Below are 16,986 nucleotides of genomic sequence, written 5' to 3'. Positions count from 1 at the left end.
CATTAAGGTTTGGTTTAATGTACGAACCTTGTTTAGTTCTTTTGTTTCACCATACTATGACCTTTTGAAAGAAAAACAAGTTGTTGGAATCTAATGACATAAATCGAGTTTCCTGGAAACTTCCACTTGTGGTTTTTGACCTGATATAAAACTCTTACATGTCTTAATCTTGTTATATGTTATTGCTAAATCTTCATGAGTCCCACTTTGTCTTTTAAACTAGTTTTCTATGTTTTCGAAGACGGCTAAATATTATTATTCAAAAGAATTTTGTATTCGATGCTCTAGCCTGTATAATACATGTTGAAGACAAAGTCAGGCAATGACTTGATCCAATGTAAAAGTAAACTACAAAATCACGTCTTAATATCTGTAGGGATGATTATGTTACAAGCTTGTTCAGCTCTTATTTCCTAACTATATCTCTTTTGAGGAAAAAAAATCACAGTTGTTGCTTATAGAAAACGTATTTGTTGTGTCTTTGGCAGGATATAAATTAAACTTATAATAAGAAAAATGGGTACATGTATGTCAACACATTCAAAAAGCATTAGGCCATGGAAGAGGAAAGGCCGTCGCAGATTTTCCAAACACATTTCTAAAGTCTCTGATGTCATCTCTCATCCAAAGATTAGACGGGCAAGTGATGTCGGAATCCAAGCCGCTTTCGGTGAGTATCATTAGGGAGCGTTGTGAAAATCGATTTTTTGTTAATATTTAAAGATATAGCTGAAAATGTTGATTTTATTTTTGGTTTGCAGATGTTTATCAAAATGATGCTTGGTATGATTCTTTAAGTATGTTTTCGGACTCGGATGATGAATTTATCAGCCTACATGAAGGTAAGTTTCATACGTTTATGAAAGTGTTTGGCTGTTTCTTTCTTTTATTTTATTGGGATTTGGGAGCATTACGATGGACGGGATCGCGTTCTTTAAATAATAACTTCCAAACCTTGGTTTATCAAGTAATTAGCTCAAATACTATGAAAGTGTTCCGATTAACTAGTTCATGATAATGTCTTCAGTTAAAATTCTTCACGATCCGCTTAGGGGTATTGGGAATTGATATAATCTTAGTTTTGTTTACCAGCTGATAATATTTGGTCAGAGAATGGTGAAGTGGTTCAGTTTGAGGCTTCTTCATGCATTGTTGATGAAAAAGGAAATTATGAAGAATACCATAAGAGTTATTTGAAGATTGATAGCGGTTGTAAAACCTAAAAGTTTATGAGCATAGGTTCATACAAAGATCTTAATGGTTTATCAGTTGTCACTGGAAACAACAAGAAGAAACTATTGGATCATACTGTTGGAAGCTTCAAAAATTCGAAGGAACAAAAACGCACCTCTCAAGAGAAAACATTGAAACCTAGCTTGAGCCGGTTGATACCAACGGTTAGTTTCAACGACAAGACTTTACACTCTCCCACATCTCAGAAAAGAAAGTCTGCAGTTTACCGGCTTTCATTCAAGAGGACATCATGCGATGGTGAGGAAGTCGTCGAGCATAGTAAGTTTTTTCAAAGTCAATATGTACATATTGTGCAAAGCCGGATATGAGCTCTAGGAGACAAAAACAATTTTAGGTTAATTTTAATAAGAAAAACTTTTTTGACAGTTTAGGGGTGGCTTATGTGATAGTTCTTTAAAACTTAGGGGTAAGGGAAAATGTTTTACTAGGTTGTAAAACCGGCATTGATATTGTGTAATGAGCACTTAGTTTTAACATTACCTGTTTTGATATAAAAGGGTCGTCCAAGAGCTTCTTATATCGTCCAAAAGCAGGATTCACGGTTCCTTGTTTAGCCAAAGAGAAACAACAATCCTCAGAAACTTGGTGTGAGATACCTCCTTCAAGTTTTAAACTACGTGGAGAAACATATTTCAAGTACACTTCTGTTTTTTTATATTTATCTGCCTTTCAAATGATTCAACGTGGACTTGTAAACTCTTGAGACTGTTAATGAATCTGCAGAGATAAACGGAAGACACCAGCTCCAAACAAATGTCCATACACTCCTATTGGTGTTGACCTGTTTGTGTGTCCAAAGAAGATTGATCATATAGCTCGGTACATTGAGCTTCCCAACGTCAAAGCCGAGTCAAAGCTCCCTGCTCTTCTGATTGTCAACATTCAGGTAATAACCGCAAGCCAAAGGAATCTAGAAATATGTTTTTCGTTAAGGCTTTACTTTATATCTGGATTTTGTAGTTGCCAACTTATCCAGCCGCAATGTTTCTCGGTGATACTAATGGAGAAGGCATGAGCATTGTACTTTACTTCAAACTACATGATGATTACGAGAAAGAAATCTCCCAGCAATACCAAGACAGCATCAAGGTTGACCATTAAAAAACCAAAAGAACACCCATTTTCTTTTAGTTTCCTGTGACTTACGTAAACTTTGTTAACAGAAACTAGTGGAAGATGAGATGGAGAAAGTTAAAGGGTTTGCAAAAGACAACATTGTTTCATTCCGAGAAAGGCTTAAGATCATAGCAGGATTAGTTAACCCTGATGATCTCAGTCTTAACTCCACTGAAAAGAAGCTTATACAAGCTTACAATGAAAAACCCGTCCTGTCACGCCCTCAACATAACTTCTTCAAGGTTTATTATTTACTTACAACCAAACTCTTTTTCTAACCGATAAAATACCATATTAGTCGCCTGATCTAACATGATGTATACCTATATCCAGGGTCCTAATTACTTTGAGATTGATTTGGACGTTCATCGGTTTACTTTCATATCAAGAAAAGGGCTTGAAGCATTTCGTGATAGACTTAAAAATGGAACTCTTGATCTTGGCTTAACTATCCAGGTAATGTTCCAGTTATATTTCATCAATAGAAATTATTTGTTGCCGAAGAATGCAGAGTATTAGTTAAGAACTTGTATTTGTTAATAGGCTCAAAAACAGGAGGAGTTACCAGAAAAAGTCTTATGTTGTATAAGGCTTAGCAAAATTGACTTCGTTGACCATGGCCAGATCCCAACGCTTTTAATCCCTGATAAAGGAGAATCTCTTGATTGAACCAGAAACAGTGTGAATTGATTTCACTGAATTTGTTGTGCATTGACGAGTTGTGTAACACTAATATATATATATTATTATCCATCTATAATCACATATTGTAACACCTTGAGTTTGTCCTTTGTTGCGACTTGTTCTTGCAACTTTTTGCTAATTTTTTTACCATCAAACGGCTGATTTATTATTCAATCTTGAGCAGTGGCGAATCTAAGTGCATTAAGTTGGTGGTACTTGTTGGACCACGATTTGTACCAAATCACTCCCACTATAACTATATGTTATTATATAGAGATTATTGTTGGACAATAATTCATCACCAAGGCTCATGTTGTTATTAAACATCCAAGACAAAGTCAAAAGTTAGTTACCGATCTCTCGGACTCACGTGGACATAAGAAGAGGTCAAAGACTGAATTTTAGGAAGCACGTGCAACAACTTGAAACCCTTATAAAAAGACAAAGCAATTGATTTTATAGGACATCTTCCAAGAGAGCTCACGGGGGCTCACAACCGCAAATAAAACACCTGATCACCATTATTATTAAGAAAGGAGACGTGCGCACTTAATGAATCCAGGCTCCATGCGTTAACATAGATCAATGAGACGAAGTACGTCTCCACGTTTGTTGAAAAACAAGACTTATCCTTTCTACGATGCACGATCTAACGAGATAGTAATCAATCGTCTCGAGTTCAACTCGTTCTCCATTCGTGAATGAGGTCTCATTCTAAAGGAGGTAAACGACATCTCACCCGAGATGGTAAGAGATAAAACGACGTCTTTCGAGAACCAGCAAACTCGATGTCTCTTCTGAGAACCAACAAACCTGACGTCTTGCTCAAGACCGATGAAACCGACATCTCTTTCGAGATGATGATAATCGAACTACGTTTAGACTTGATCCCAAGACGGGTACGTAGGCAGCTCGTTCTCGAGTTCAGTCACGATCTTCCCTTTCCCGATATCTTTAAGATATTCGACCTGCGAATATAGTCCATTTTCGCCGACTCATACCTGATTACATCGTTGTGTTCTGAGGACATCGTTGCCCACATCCTTTTTGTTCCCCAGTTTACATCACAAACATTATCAAATACTTAGTGTAGATTTTAGGATCTACAGTACTTACCCCCATGAAAATTTCAAATCTTCTGTAACATGTCCAAATTTTAGATGTTTTATTCTCGAATTTATACTGCATCCCCACTGATCTTGAGATGATATGACAAACGAGACCAGAATAAAATAATCACTGTAGTACATCTTCCTATAATACACTCTTGTTATCTTAGCTAATGAAACTGAAAATCTTGGCCATGCTTCTGGTTCTTGTATTAACTCCCTACTCGTCAATCTTGATAGCTCATTTAACTATGTTAAAAATCTTGGCTATGCTTCTGGTTCTTCTATTATCGATATCAGATCCTTACAATCAGTACCAGATTGCTGACACGTCAAGCCGTCAACACTTGTAGCATGCATTCCATAGCCCAAGAGAGAGACTCGGGCTATGCATGTATCTATGACACTCTTCTCTTTGATTTGTAGCTCCCAAAATTTGAAGTTGCTCTCTAGAGGCTTTCCATCCTATCCACAGCCACTGAAGAGTGATTCGTGTATCCATGATCCCATCATACAAATCTCCATGCTTATGGCTTGGATAGATAATTGATTTTGTTGTTCCTCAGGTACCTCCATCCTTGTACTATTAGCCTCAAACCATGCATGGCATTCCGATTCCGCTTGTCTAATAGTTTCCAAATGATCCTTTTGATTCCTCGAAACAACTTATCATTTCGAGATTTCTTAATATACCAGATTATCCAAGGGTTTAGATCTCTATCCAATTCTGGATCTTCTATATCGTTCTTCCACCATAGGAAATAATCCATATTTGTATATTGACTTGAGCTAGGGAATACCAACGGAGGGGACTCTGTTGCTGCCAGATACTATATTTTCAGAGGTGGGGGACATTAAAAAAATAGCACGGTTAATGGTTTCATTCTCTGCACCACATCTGGGATGACGATTGTCACATCCCATATGACGATGTGTTAAGGTACTTACATCTAGGTTTTCCAAATAAGAAGTCATAATTTCTGCAGAGCTTTGATCTTCCAAGCAAAGGCTTGAAATTTTGTGATGCTAGGTTCTAAATATATCACCTATGTTTCCTTTGTAAGGATATTTTTATCAACCCAATACCTCAACTTAGCTGTATACATGTCATTCTTCTTGTAACTCCAACAAAAATTATTCCGAAGAAGAGATTGGCTTATTTTCAGGGACTGTATCAAAGGAACATTATCCTGAGTGACATAGTTTTCTAATAACTCCACATTCTATTTTTTTTTGTTCCTCCGTCAGAAAGCACTGACTGGCATCATGGGATGAACCACTGGTGCAGTAGGTCTAGCATGTCTTGCATGAATCGTTGGTGTCCAAGGATCTTCCCAAACTCTGATCTCATTCCTTGAATATACCTTTTGTCTAATTCTCAAATATATTAAAGGCTTTGCTGCCATAATACTTGTCCACCCATATGAAGGATTTTCAATCAAGTTTGTTAGTAATGGCGAACTCCACCTGTAATATTTTCCTCGCAACACTCTTGATAGTATTTACTACGGGTATTGAACCAGTATCCACAATTGTTTGCCCAATAAAGAGATATTAAACTCATGGATCATACAAAATCCTATATCTCCCTCATTTTTTGGTCTATAGAGCTGTTTCCGTTTTTCCCAATGAATTCCTCTCTTAGGTTGGCTCGAACTTCACATGAACTGTGAAATGGCACTAGCTAATTTTTCACATGTTTCTAAAGGGAGCAAGAAAGTTGAAATTACAGGAGTAGGTAGGGTCAGTGCAATAGGATTTATAAGAACTTCATTTCCTCCCTTTGACAACCATCTTGCAGTCCATCCATTAACTTTGTAATTTATCTTTGACAAAAGCAAAAGGTCTACATTTTGATCCACTAATATCTTTAGGAATCCCCAGATAAGATCCCATGCCTCCCTCATTTGATATTCCAGTTGAAGTTTTCATTGCTTCTTTCACATGTCCAGCACCTGTTTACCAAAGAGTAATGATGATTTCTCAAAGTTTATGCATTGGCATGAGGCTTTCTCATATGTCTTAATTTCTTTCATAACTTCATGAAATTCACGGGTCTCCATTTTACAGTAGAAAAGGCTATCATCGGCAAAGAGAAGCTTTGATACTGGGGGGCTAGAGCGTGAAACATGCATCTCCATAAGCTTGCCTTAGATCTCTGCATGATTAAGAAGGCTAATGATCGCTTTCATGCATAGGATAAAGATGAAAGGAGACAAAGGATCTCCTAAACATAAACAATAAGAAATGTAAATTACCCTAAAATGTAGTATAGCTAAATAAAATTTTAAAATGTAATGTATGCAATAACAACAATTAATAACAAAGTAAAAACTATATATTAATAATGTCGAATAGAAAAATAAACAATAAGATTATGTAGTTACAGAATATATAACACCAAAATATAAATCATATATTTTAAAAGTATATGATAATATAAAAGTTATACAATTATAAAATGAAAAATAGTTGCACGGACGTGCGGGTCAAACTCTAGTAAATAGTAATAAAGAGATTTGACAACTTTTTACGGTATATTTTAAAATGATTCTCTTTTAATAGTATAGATTTATTGAAATTCTAAGCAAGAGTATTAAACAAACGAAATGAAAAAAATTAAAATAAAAATACGCATATACTCAAAACAATATAAGTTATCATGAGTATTTCATCAAACAATAACATCTTTCCACCGTATTAAGATATTCTAACTAAAATAGAGCCACTATTTTCATTTACTGTTAACAAATCACAATAGAACTATCTAATTAACTATTTAATATGATTTATATGATTATTTACATCCATCAGCATAATATATATATTCTATTAGAAAATATATGTTATATAGTATATATTTACGACGATTTCATCCTACGTGGTTTTTACGACGAATTCATCCTACGTGGTATTTACGACGATTTCATCCTACGTGGTTTTTACGACGAATTCATCCTACGTGGTATTTACGACGATTTCATCCTACGTGGTTTTTACGACGAATTCATCCTACGTGGTATTTACGACGATTTCATCCTACGTGGTTTTTACGACGAATTCATCCTACGTGGTATTTACGACGATTTCATCCTACGTGGTTTTTACGACGAATTCATCGTACTTGGTATTTACGACGATTTTGTCCTACGTGGAATTAACGAGTCCCGCGTTCTTTTTTTTTATATTTCGTCGTTATTTCCTCGTTGACCTACGAGTCCTTTACGACGATTTTTTGTTTGTGGAATTAACGAGTGTTATGTTTAAATCCCTAGAATCCGAAACCCCCAAACCCCATATTCCTTATTTTCTACTTCATATATTCCAAACCTCATCTTTATTTCTATTCCAAACCACAATTCCCACATTTGCTTATTCATAAAACAAACTCCCAGCATTCCCTTATTCATAAAACAAACCTCACATTATCTTATTCATAAAACAAACTCCCTCATCTTATTCATAAAACAAATACATCAATCGGATACATCGACATTCTCGTCATCACTAGAAACATCATCATTTTCATTAAACTCGTCTTCAACAGCTTCGTCTGTGGCATCATCGGTAAGATCTTCGTACTCGTGATTATGCGGATCAATGAGAAGGATGTCATCAATTTCTTGTTCAGGTTCCTCGACTTCATTTATCTGTTCTTCTTGCAATGGTGGTTCTTCTCCACTGATGATTCGTCCTCGAGGTGTAACTTTGATCACTGCTAACCAATTTATACCTGAATCTCTCATCCGAGGGTATGGAAGGAAGCTAACTTGGTCTGCTTGTGAAGCTAAGATGAAAGGCTCGAATTTGTTGTACCTTCTTCCACCGTTGACATCAACTACACCGAATTTGTTAGACCGAACACCTCTGTTGACGACGGGGTCGAACCATTCACATTTGAAGAGGACGCATTTCAGCTTCAGTATCCCTGGAAATTCGACTTCAATAATCTCCGTCAAGATCCCGTAGAAATCTGTTTCCCCTTTCACACATATTCCATAGTTACTGGTCGCCCGCTGTCTACCATAGTCATATGTATGAAAAGTATAGTCTCGTGTGAAATACATCTGTGATGTGGTGACCTTTACAAGTGGAGATTGAATTACTTCGTGTAACCACTTAGGATAATCTGCATCGTCGTCGTCATAATCAACCTGCAAAAATAAAGAGAATGTTAATGAAATACAGATAATGTATGAAATTTTTTTTAGTTAATACCTGATTCCGCAACCACTTAATGAAGTGTTGATCTTTCCTTTTGTCTACGTCACTTGTGGATATACCAGGAAATGTTTCTTCGACTTGAGAAACAAATAGGCTGTAAAATCACATTTTATAGGAATGAATCTCTCGCAATTATACAATTAATTATACTTATATGTGTTTCGAAGTGTCAATATATGTTACCTTTCAAAATAACGCATCAATGGATCTTCGCAATTGAGTAGAATATAGGTGTGTGCACTATGAGCGTCTTGTTCACTCGACCACCAAACCTCTTTAGACTTTCCACCGAGTCGCCCAATCTGGCTAAAGATGTCTGGAACACCAGCAACTGCATATGTTGGCGCAACACCACCATCATCATATCTTCTTGGAGCTCTTCTCCGTGTACGTACTTTTGACGCAAAGTAGTACGATGTGAAGTGAGAAACTTCTTCCGTCAAACTTCCAGCAATTATAGAACCTTCAACTTTGGCGAGGTTCTTTGCTTTTCCCTTCAAATATTTCATGGCTCGCTCATACTGATACATCCATCCGTAATGTACAGGTGCACGAAGCAATGCCTCATATGGGAGGTGGACAGCTAGATGCTCCATGACGTCAAAAAATCCGGGAGGAAATATCTTCTCCAAGTTGCACAATAAGATGGGAATGTTCTCCTGAAGCTGTTCCACGACTTCTTCTTTAAGAGTGTGTGCGCTCAGATCCCTGAAAAATGTTCCAATGCCTTTTATATTCGAAAAAAAATTAAACACATTGTTAGTCATATATTATTTTGTAAATTATTGTGATATAATACACTACGTACCTGCAAGTGCTTCATGTACGTTTGTTGGAAGTAGCTCCGCAAATGCAAAGGGCAGTAGTCGTTGCATAAATACATGACAATCATGACTCTTCATCCCGGAGAACTTTTGACCCTTTTCAACACATCTAGAGAGATTCGAAACATACCCATCGGGGAACTTCACTTCTGATGCCACCCAGTTGAACAACACCGACTTTTTTTCTGAAGATAATCTGAATATCGGAACGGGAACTTGTCCATTGCTTTTAATATGTAACTCGCTTCTTGAGCAAATATCCGGCAAGTCCAACCTCGATTTTATGTTGTCTTTTGTCTTCCCTGGGACATTCAATATTGTATTCATGATGTTCTCAAAGAAATTCTTCTCTATATGCATCACATCGAGGTTGTGGCGCAGAAGAAGATCCTTCCAATATGGCAACTCCCAAAATATACTCTTCTTGTGCCAGTTGTGATGAACACCGTAAGAATCTGGCATATTACGAGGGACATGCCAATTACCACCCCAACGAACTGTTTCGTTAGCTCCGTAGTAGTCGATTTGCGCTTCAATTTGTTCTCCAGTTAGATATGGAGGAGGAGTGTCTCTCACAACCCTTTTGTGCCTAAACAAATTCTTGTTTCTTCGGTAAGGATGGCCAATGTGAAGAAATCGACGGTGACAATCAAACCAACTTGTCTTCCTACCATTCTTCAGTTGAAACGCATCTGTCGTTCCATTACAATATGGACAAGCTAATCTCCCATGTGTAGTCCATCCAGACAACATCCCATAGGCAGGGAAATCACTTATGGTCCACAAAAGCATCGCTCGCATCGTAAAATTCGTCTTCGTTGAACAGTCATACGTCCTCACCCCTGTTGACCACAAATCCTTCAACTCTTTTATCAGTGGTTGTAGGAAAACATCCAGGGACCTTTTTGGATGGTTCGGACCAGGTATTAATATGGTCAAGAATAGTAACTCCCGTTGCATGCACATCTCCGGTGGCAGGTTGTATGGAGTAAGAAAGACTGGCCACAATGAATATTGTCTCCCTGACATTCCGAACGGACTAAATCCATCTGTGCATAATCCGAGATACACATTCCGGATATTGCTAGCGAAATCTGGATGTACTTTGTTGAAATGTTTCCAGGCTCTTGCATCTGATGGATGAGTCATCTCACCATCCGTCTGAGTATGCTCGGCATGCCATCTCATCTTTCCAGCAGTGTGCTCTGATTGATACAATCTTTTCAATCTGTCTGTAATTGGTAGGTACCACATCCTTTGGTACGGTACCCTATTACGTCCTCGTCCTTGCGGCTTGAATCGTGGCTTCTTGCATAATCGACATTCTTCTAGCTTCTCATCATCTCCCCAATAGATCATGCAGTTGTCGATGCAAACATCTATCATCTCCGAAGGCAACCCAAGACTATAAACCAGTTTCTGAATCTCATAATAAGAATCAGCAGACACATTGTCTTCCGGCAAGTACTCTTTAAACAAGTCCGCCCATTCGTTCATGCAACTTTCAGGTAGATTGTGATCAGTTTTAATATTCATCATTCTAGCAGCTAACGACAATTTAGAGAGACCTTCTCTACAACCACTGTAAAGTGGTTGATTCGCCGCGTTTAACATTTCGTAAAACTTTTTTGCATCTATATTAGGTTCTTCATCTTCATCATGAGCTACGAATGCATCAGCTACCATATCATGAACCCTATCATAATCTACCATCTCCTCTTGCTGGTAACTATGTTCATTATGCAAATGATGATCAACCGGTTCTTTTTCCTGAAAATTGCTATTACTACTACTAGCTTCATTCTGATCATAATTAAAACCTTCTCCATGTTGAAACCAGATATAGTAATTTGCCGTGAAACCTCTATTTATTAAATGCTTCCAAACATTTTCACGGTTTGCCAGTTTCGAATTGTTGCATTTCCGACAAGGACAGAACATCTTACCACTTTCTTGGGCGAGCGGTGTTGAATCTGCTTGATGCATAAATGTCTCCAGACCCGCAAGGTATTCTTTCGTCACTCTCCCGTTAGCATCTCTATGCATATACATCCACTTCCGCAACTCGTAAATAGTCCCGGAGCCAGCCATTTTTTTTCTTTCACGTTTTTTGTTGTTGGTGTGTTTAAAATGATGTTCAAACATCCATATTTATAGGAAAATTCGAATCTGGTAGTTGTAATTTTGCTATGAATTTACGACGAAAATTAATTAGGTGGGCAAAAAAAACGTGTAACACCTATAAAGTTGGTGGATTCAAAAATTTCCTCGCTAAATACACGTAAACTATTCCCTCGTAAATACCACGCAAATTTTACGAGGAAATAGTTTTTCCTCGTAAAATACTCGTAAAATTACATCCACTTTACGACGAAACAGTTTTGTCGTTACGTTAGGAGGAAATAACGATGACTTTAGTTTTTCACGTAAATTCGTCGTAAACTCGACGCAAATTTACGAGTAAACTCGACGCAAATTTACGAGGATTGTTTTTCCTCGTTAATTTTCGTCGTTAAGCATGTGTTTTCTTGTAGTGAATACATTAATTCATTTTGTAATTAATAATATATTATTATAAATAACATTTAATTAATTTTTTACAACATGGAAATATAAAGTACCCTAAACAAGAATCCTTTCGATGGTATAACTAAATAAATTTTCAAAATGTAATGTATGAAATAACAATTAATAACAAGAGATTTTTTTTTTCAAATATGACTCAAAACTTCAAGTCAAATGCAAAGATGACCTCCTTTTTTAACTTTTATTTTTCCTATTTACGTTAGAAGTTCAAATTATTCACGAAAATGTCGTTACTTTTTTAATTTTATTTTTTGGAAAATAAGTGTTTTATTCAATCATCCTCATCTTCATCAAGTATTTAAAATATTGTCATTTATACACCAACCACCATGAACAACCAATTTCAAGTTATAAATCAACATAAAAATTGAGATATACTCTTCCTACCCTCAGTTCTTATCCACACAAGCCATTTTTCTTTCACTTCCTCACTAATTACATCCCAAAAACCCCAACATTTCGGTTATAAAAATTTGTTAGTTTATTGGAGTCACTAAAGTTCTTGATTCTGTCAATAACGAGTGGGTATGTTCTGTTGTGAAGTTCTGTGTTTTGGAGAAACAAAGTAAGACATCTAACGGGCTGTAAGTACGTTTTTTCGTTTTTCCCAGATCTGTTCGCGAAAAAGACGTCTTGAGAAGTCTCTGGTCAATGGTAGATTAGTTTTGCAATATTTTGTGTCTTCTTCGTAGAGAAGTCTTCTTACTTTTCTTTGTAACCAAGAAAAATAGAGAAGACTTCTATAGAAGTCTTCTCTGATATTATGGAGAATTTTTCAAAAAAAAAAGTAAGCCAATATTTTTAAAGAAAGAATTTTTCTTTCGTAAATTTGTAATTGCAAAAATGACCTAAAGGATTCTTCTTTTGATATTAATGCTTCTAGCTAATGATAGAAGACTTCTTAAGAAGTCTGCTGGAAAAGTCTTCTTTGTTATTTTTTGTTAAACTTTTATTTTGAAGAGTGTTAATACTTCAAGATATGTTTTTCTTAACTTTCAAAAGAGTTAAGTTACTTCAAGAATATCAAGTCATGTGGTTTAATCTGTTTTATTAGATCGTAAGATATTTTTTTTAACTTTCATGAAATCTAATTAACTTCAAAGTCTTATATCTATCCATATCTAGTGTTATGAACTTATTGTTATGTTTGTTATGTTTTGAAACTTATATTATTGTGATATAAACTTATTGTTATGTTGAACTTGTGTAAACTGTCATTTTATTTTAAGCTTCCCTTTGATTTGCACAACAATAATATTATCAAAAAATTTACAATGAAAACGATAATTTATGATTACAAGTACATCAATTAATCAATAACGCATTAAAATAAGAATTTTTGTAATACATTGGAGACAAAGTGGATACATTATTTACAATATTATATAAATTATCAAAACAAGAGTTTCCTAACGATAAGAGATAACTTAAATTTTAATTTCCCCCTTAATTCGCGTGAAATCTTCCGAGAAGTCTTCCAAAAAGTGTGCTTGAGAATTATGCTCGTGAAGTCTGCCGAGAAATCTACTATGAAGTCTGATAAATAGTCTTCATATCTCAAAAAACCTACATATCTAAAAAAAATTAAAATGATTTCAACCAATTTTTTTAAATAACTTGTAAGCTTAAATAAGAAGAAAATGATTAAAATAAATAAAAATATCCCACTTTTTAGGAAGAAAAATAAACCAAAAAATTCAATTTTAAGCCATGTTCGAGAGTACGCTAGGTGCTAGTCGGGCAGTTGGTGTAGTGGCCTAGCAAGTTAACAAAAAAGCGGGATATAATCGGGGAGTAAGTTTTCATGAAAATTGATTTTTTAAATAAAAAATATACAAAATGCCTTTAAAAAATTTCATGCTGAGTAGGACCAATGAATTGTCGTATCTCAACGGTGAGGGGAGTCTTTATTTGACATTGGGACCAGGGTTCAACATCAACAGCTTGTGTAATTGTGTGTGTTTTGTCATTTTTTAAAGGAAGGGTACAAAGCTAATTTTGGCTTTCTTCTTCTTCCTCAAGTTCTAACATAATGTTTGCAGCCGTTTTTCTATGTTTTCAACACAAACACTTTTTTGGTTTGCGATTTACTTCATTTTAACTTAGTTTATCTATTACTAACACTAAACTATGAAAGATCTATGAGGTTATTACTGATTCTGGACTCGAAAACGCCAGATTGCATACGTTTTTTTTCCTGAACCAAGTTTTAGTCCGACTATGGTAAAATTGCGGCGGTGGAGCTCCACCGATCGTTTTTCCGGCGCGGAATCGGTTACTCTGGCCGCGTTTTCGAACATGGATTTTAAGCTAGAATAATAATATAACAATCACATTAAGTTAAATCTATAACTTCATTTAGATTTAGCCATAGAAAAACAAAAAAAAATGGTGAAAAATAAAATCTTACCAATTTTGGCAGTTTGCATAGCAGACTTTTCCAGAATACTTCATAAGTCTTCTCAAATTCTAGAGAAGTATTCTGGAAAAATATGCAAATAAAATCTGAAGTCTGACTCAGTTCTGTAAAACCTGCATATCAAAAACGTTAAATTGACTTCAAAACAGAGAAAAACTTCAAAAATAAAACATTTATACTTAAATAATAAATAAAACAATCACATTAGGTTTAATTTATAGCTTTTCGAATCTAATATATAAAACACTCAAAAATACATATCCAAAATTTATAGATTTATCTTTAAAGGAGTGGAAGATGAAAACCATGAAATGAAAAACTTGCAAAAACAAGATAAACTAATGAGAAAGACATGAGACAAAAAGATGAGAAATTAATATAAAGTTTGGTGTCTTCAAAGACATTAGAGAGATGATAGAGAGTTTTAGGGTAAGAAATATTACATTTTTGTTGCAGCCATTTGTTAAAAAGAGAGAAAAGGTGTAAAGAAATTTTATACAAAGAGACAAAAATTCCAGCTAGGTTAAATATTTTCGGTTCGGAAGACTTCTTGGGAGTCTTCTAACATAAGAAGTATTCTAAACACTAAATTTACTATTCGTCTCATAAGACTTCCAAACATGATTTTTCCAGAATACTTCTCCAGAAGTCAAGAATACTTCTCCAGAAGACTTCTTGAAAAGTCTTTTAATCAAATTCGAAATCTGACAGATTTGAAAACCCTGCATACTAAAAATGTTAAATGCCTTCAAAACAAAGAAAAACTTCATAAATAAATTTTTTTATGTTTAAATATTAGGTTGAATCTATATATTTTCGAATCTAACATATATAACACACAAACATATATATCCAAAATTTATAGATCTACCTTTAAAGAGCAGAATATGAGAACCATGAAAATAATTTTGGTGTTTTCAAGTTCAAAGAGATTAGAGAGAGGTTGGAGAATTTTAGAATGAGAAACATTACATTTTGTTGCATCCATTTGAGAAGAAGAGAGATAATGTGTAAATTTTCTTTATATAAGAAGAAAAAAATTTCAATTAGGTTAAATATTTTTAGTTAGAAAGACTTCTTAGCAATTCTTTTAACATAAAATGCATATAATATGTTAGAAGACTTCACGAGAAATTTTCTAAACACTAAAATAAAATTACTAACTAAATAGCAATAAACAATTCGTTAAACATAAGATCAATTTATAAATTTTTAATATATATGAAACTAAACACATGTACGTCAAATTTAATTTTCTATAAAAATGAAGATCATAAACCTAATCCTAAAATACAAACAATACTACCACATATGTTATCAAACCCTAAACCAAAGACAATATGACTTACAACCTATATTCACTCATCTATAATGAAAACAATTTAATTTAAAAATATATAAAAATTTATATTATTTAGAAATGTTTATAATTATATGAATTCAATTTATTTTTCATCAAAATATTTTTTTTATAAATTTTATAAATTATTTTTAAGATTAAATACATGAGAAGGCTTTATAAATCTTCTCATAGAAGACTTTTGAAGTCTTCTCATATAAAATTTTTAGAGAAGGCTTTTCATAGAAGGTTTCACTGACCTAAAAAGATTTTGCATGGTTATAATAGTAAAAGTGATTACATGTTTTTTGTTTGGTATGATTGTAATTCCACTATCATTTTACGTTATATTTGCATTTGATTGAATTTTGGATACATTTTTGTATTTAAAATCAAATTTTAGGTCATTTTTTGGCAAATCTCCTAATAACAAAGTAAAATATATAAAACATATCACTATATGTTAATAATGTCAAATAAAATCCTAAACAATAATATTTTAAAGTTACACAATATATAACAATAAAAATCTAGATCATATATTTAAAAAGTTTATGATAATATCAAATTTATACATTTATAAAATGAAAAAAAAATGCATAGACGTGCGGATCAATCTCTAGTAAAGTAAATAGTAATAAACATGCTTAACAACTTTTTACATTAGATTTTTAGAATGATTTTCTTTTGATAGTTTAGATTTATTAAAATTTTAAGCAAGAGTATTCAACCAAGGAAATGAAAAAAAAAATTAAAAACTACGCATATACTCAAAAAGTAAAAGTTATTATGAGTATTTCATCAAACAATAATATCTTTCCACCATATTTATAACCCCCACGGTGGCGAAAATCAGGAAATAAAAATTCAACACCATTCAATCTTAGATCACAAAGTGTCCTTGTAATATTGGAAAAGCCGCTGTCAATCACACTATAAAGACGAGCGTGCTTCAAGATGAAGGGATTATAGGAAATAGAAAGTGGGATTTCCGATTTCCTATAAGGCGAGATGGAAAAATATCAATAGAGGAAGCAGATTGACGCTTTTATGGGGGCATGCATGCCTATCGGTCTTTCCGATACAGAAATGCATAATTCAAAGACGACAACTTAATTAACAAAAGATCCTCTACTATATGTCATCACAATTCTGTTTGAGAAGACGATGTTCTCCTCGATCAAGTTCACTGACAGGAAATGTTCATGTAATCAGTGTGCAGTGCTCGACAGGCCACTCAAGCTTCAGAACGATGGTGTATTTATAGCACTTGTCTAACTTTTTTTATGAAATCTGTATATACTGACAATACTCAATGAATGAACACTACAAGAAACAGCGGTATTCTGACAGACATTCCGACGGAAAATGAAATCCTCGGAATATCCCGAGGAATTTCCGAGGAAATTCCGAGGAAACACAAAATTGGGT

The 16,986-nt window shown here is 34.4% G+C and overlaps 1 protein-coding gene across 1 annotated transcript; it reads left to right on the top strand.

The window, feature by feature from the left end:
• The first annotated feature begins 347 nt into the window (after positions 1 to 347).
• Positions 348 to 3,124, top strand: LOC106340673. Its single transcript, XM_013779516.1, has 9 exons — positions 348 to 670; positions 762 to 842; positions 1,270 to 1,512; positions 1,752 to 1,890; positions 1,978 to 2,140; positions 2,215 to 2,343; positions 2,418 to 2,612; positions 2,704 to 2,826; positions 2,914 to 3,124. Exons 1-9 carry the CDS (start codon positions 517 to 519, stop codon positions 3,037 to 3,039), a joined length of 1,353 nt encoding a protein of 450 aa, XP_013634970.1. The 5' UTR covers positions 348 to 516; the 3' UTR covers positions 3,040 to 3,124.
• Positions 3,125 to 16,986: the final 13,862 nt, after the last annotated feature.

Source organism: Brassica oleracea, chromosome C4 (genome assembly GCF_000695525.1).
Source record: "Brassica oleracea var. oleracea cultivar TO1000 chromosome C4, BOL, whole genome shotgun sequence".
NCBI classification, from domain to species: Eukaryota; Viridiplantae; Streptophyta; class Magnoliopsida; order Brassicales; family Brassicaceae; genus Brassica; species Brassica oleracea.
Note: the sequence above shows the minus strand (reverse complement) of the source record. Positions and strands in the feature narration are given on the sequence as shown.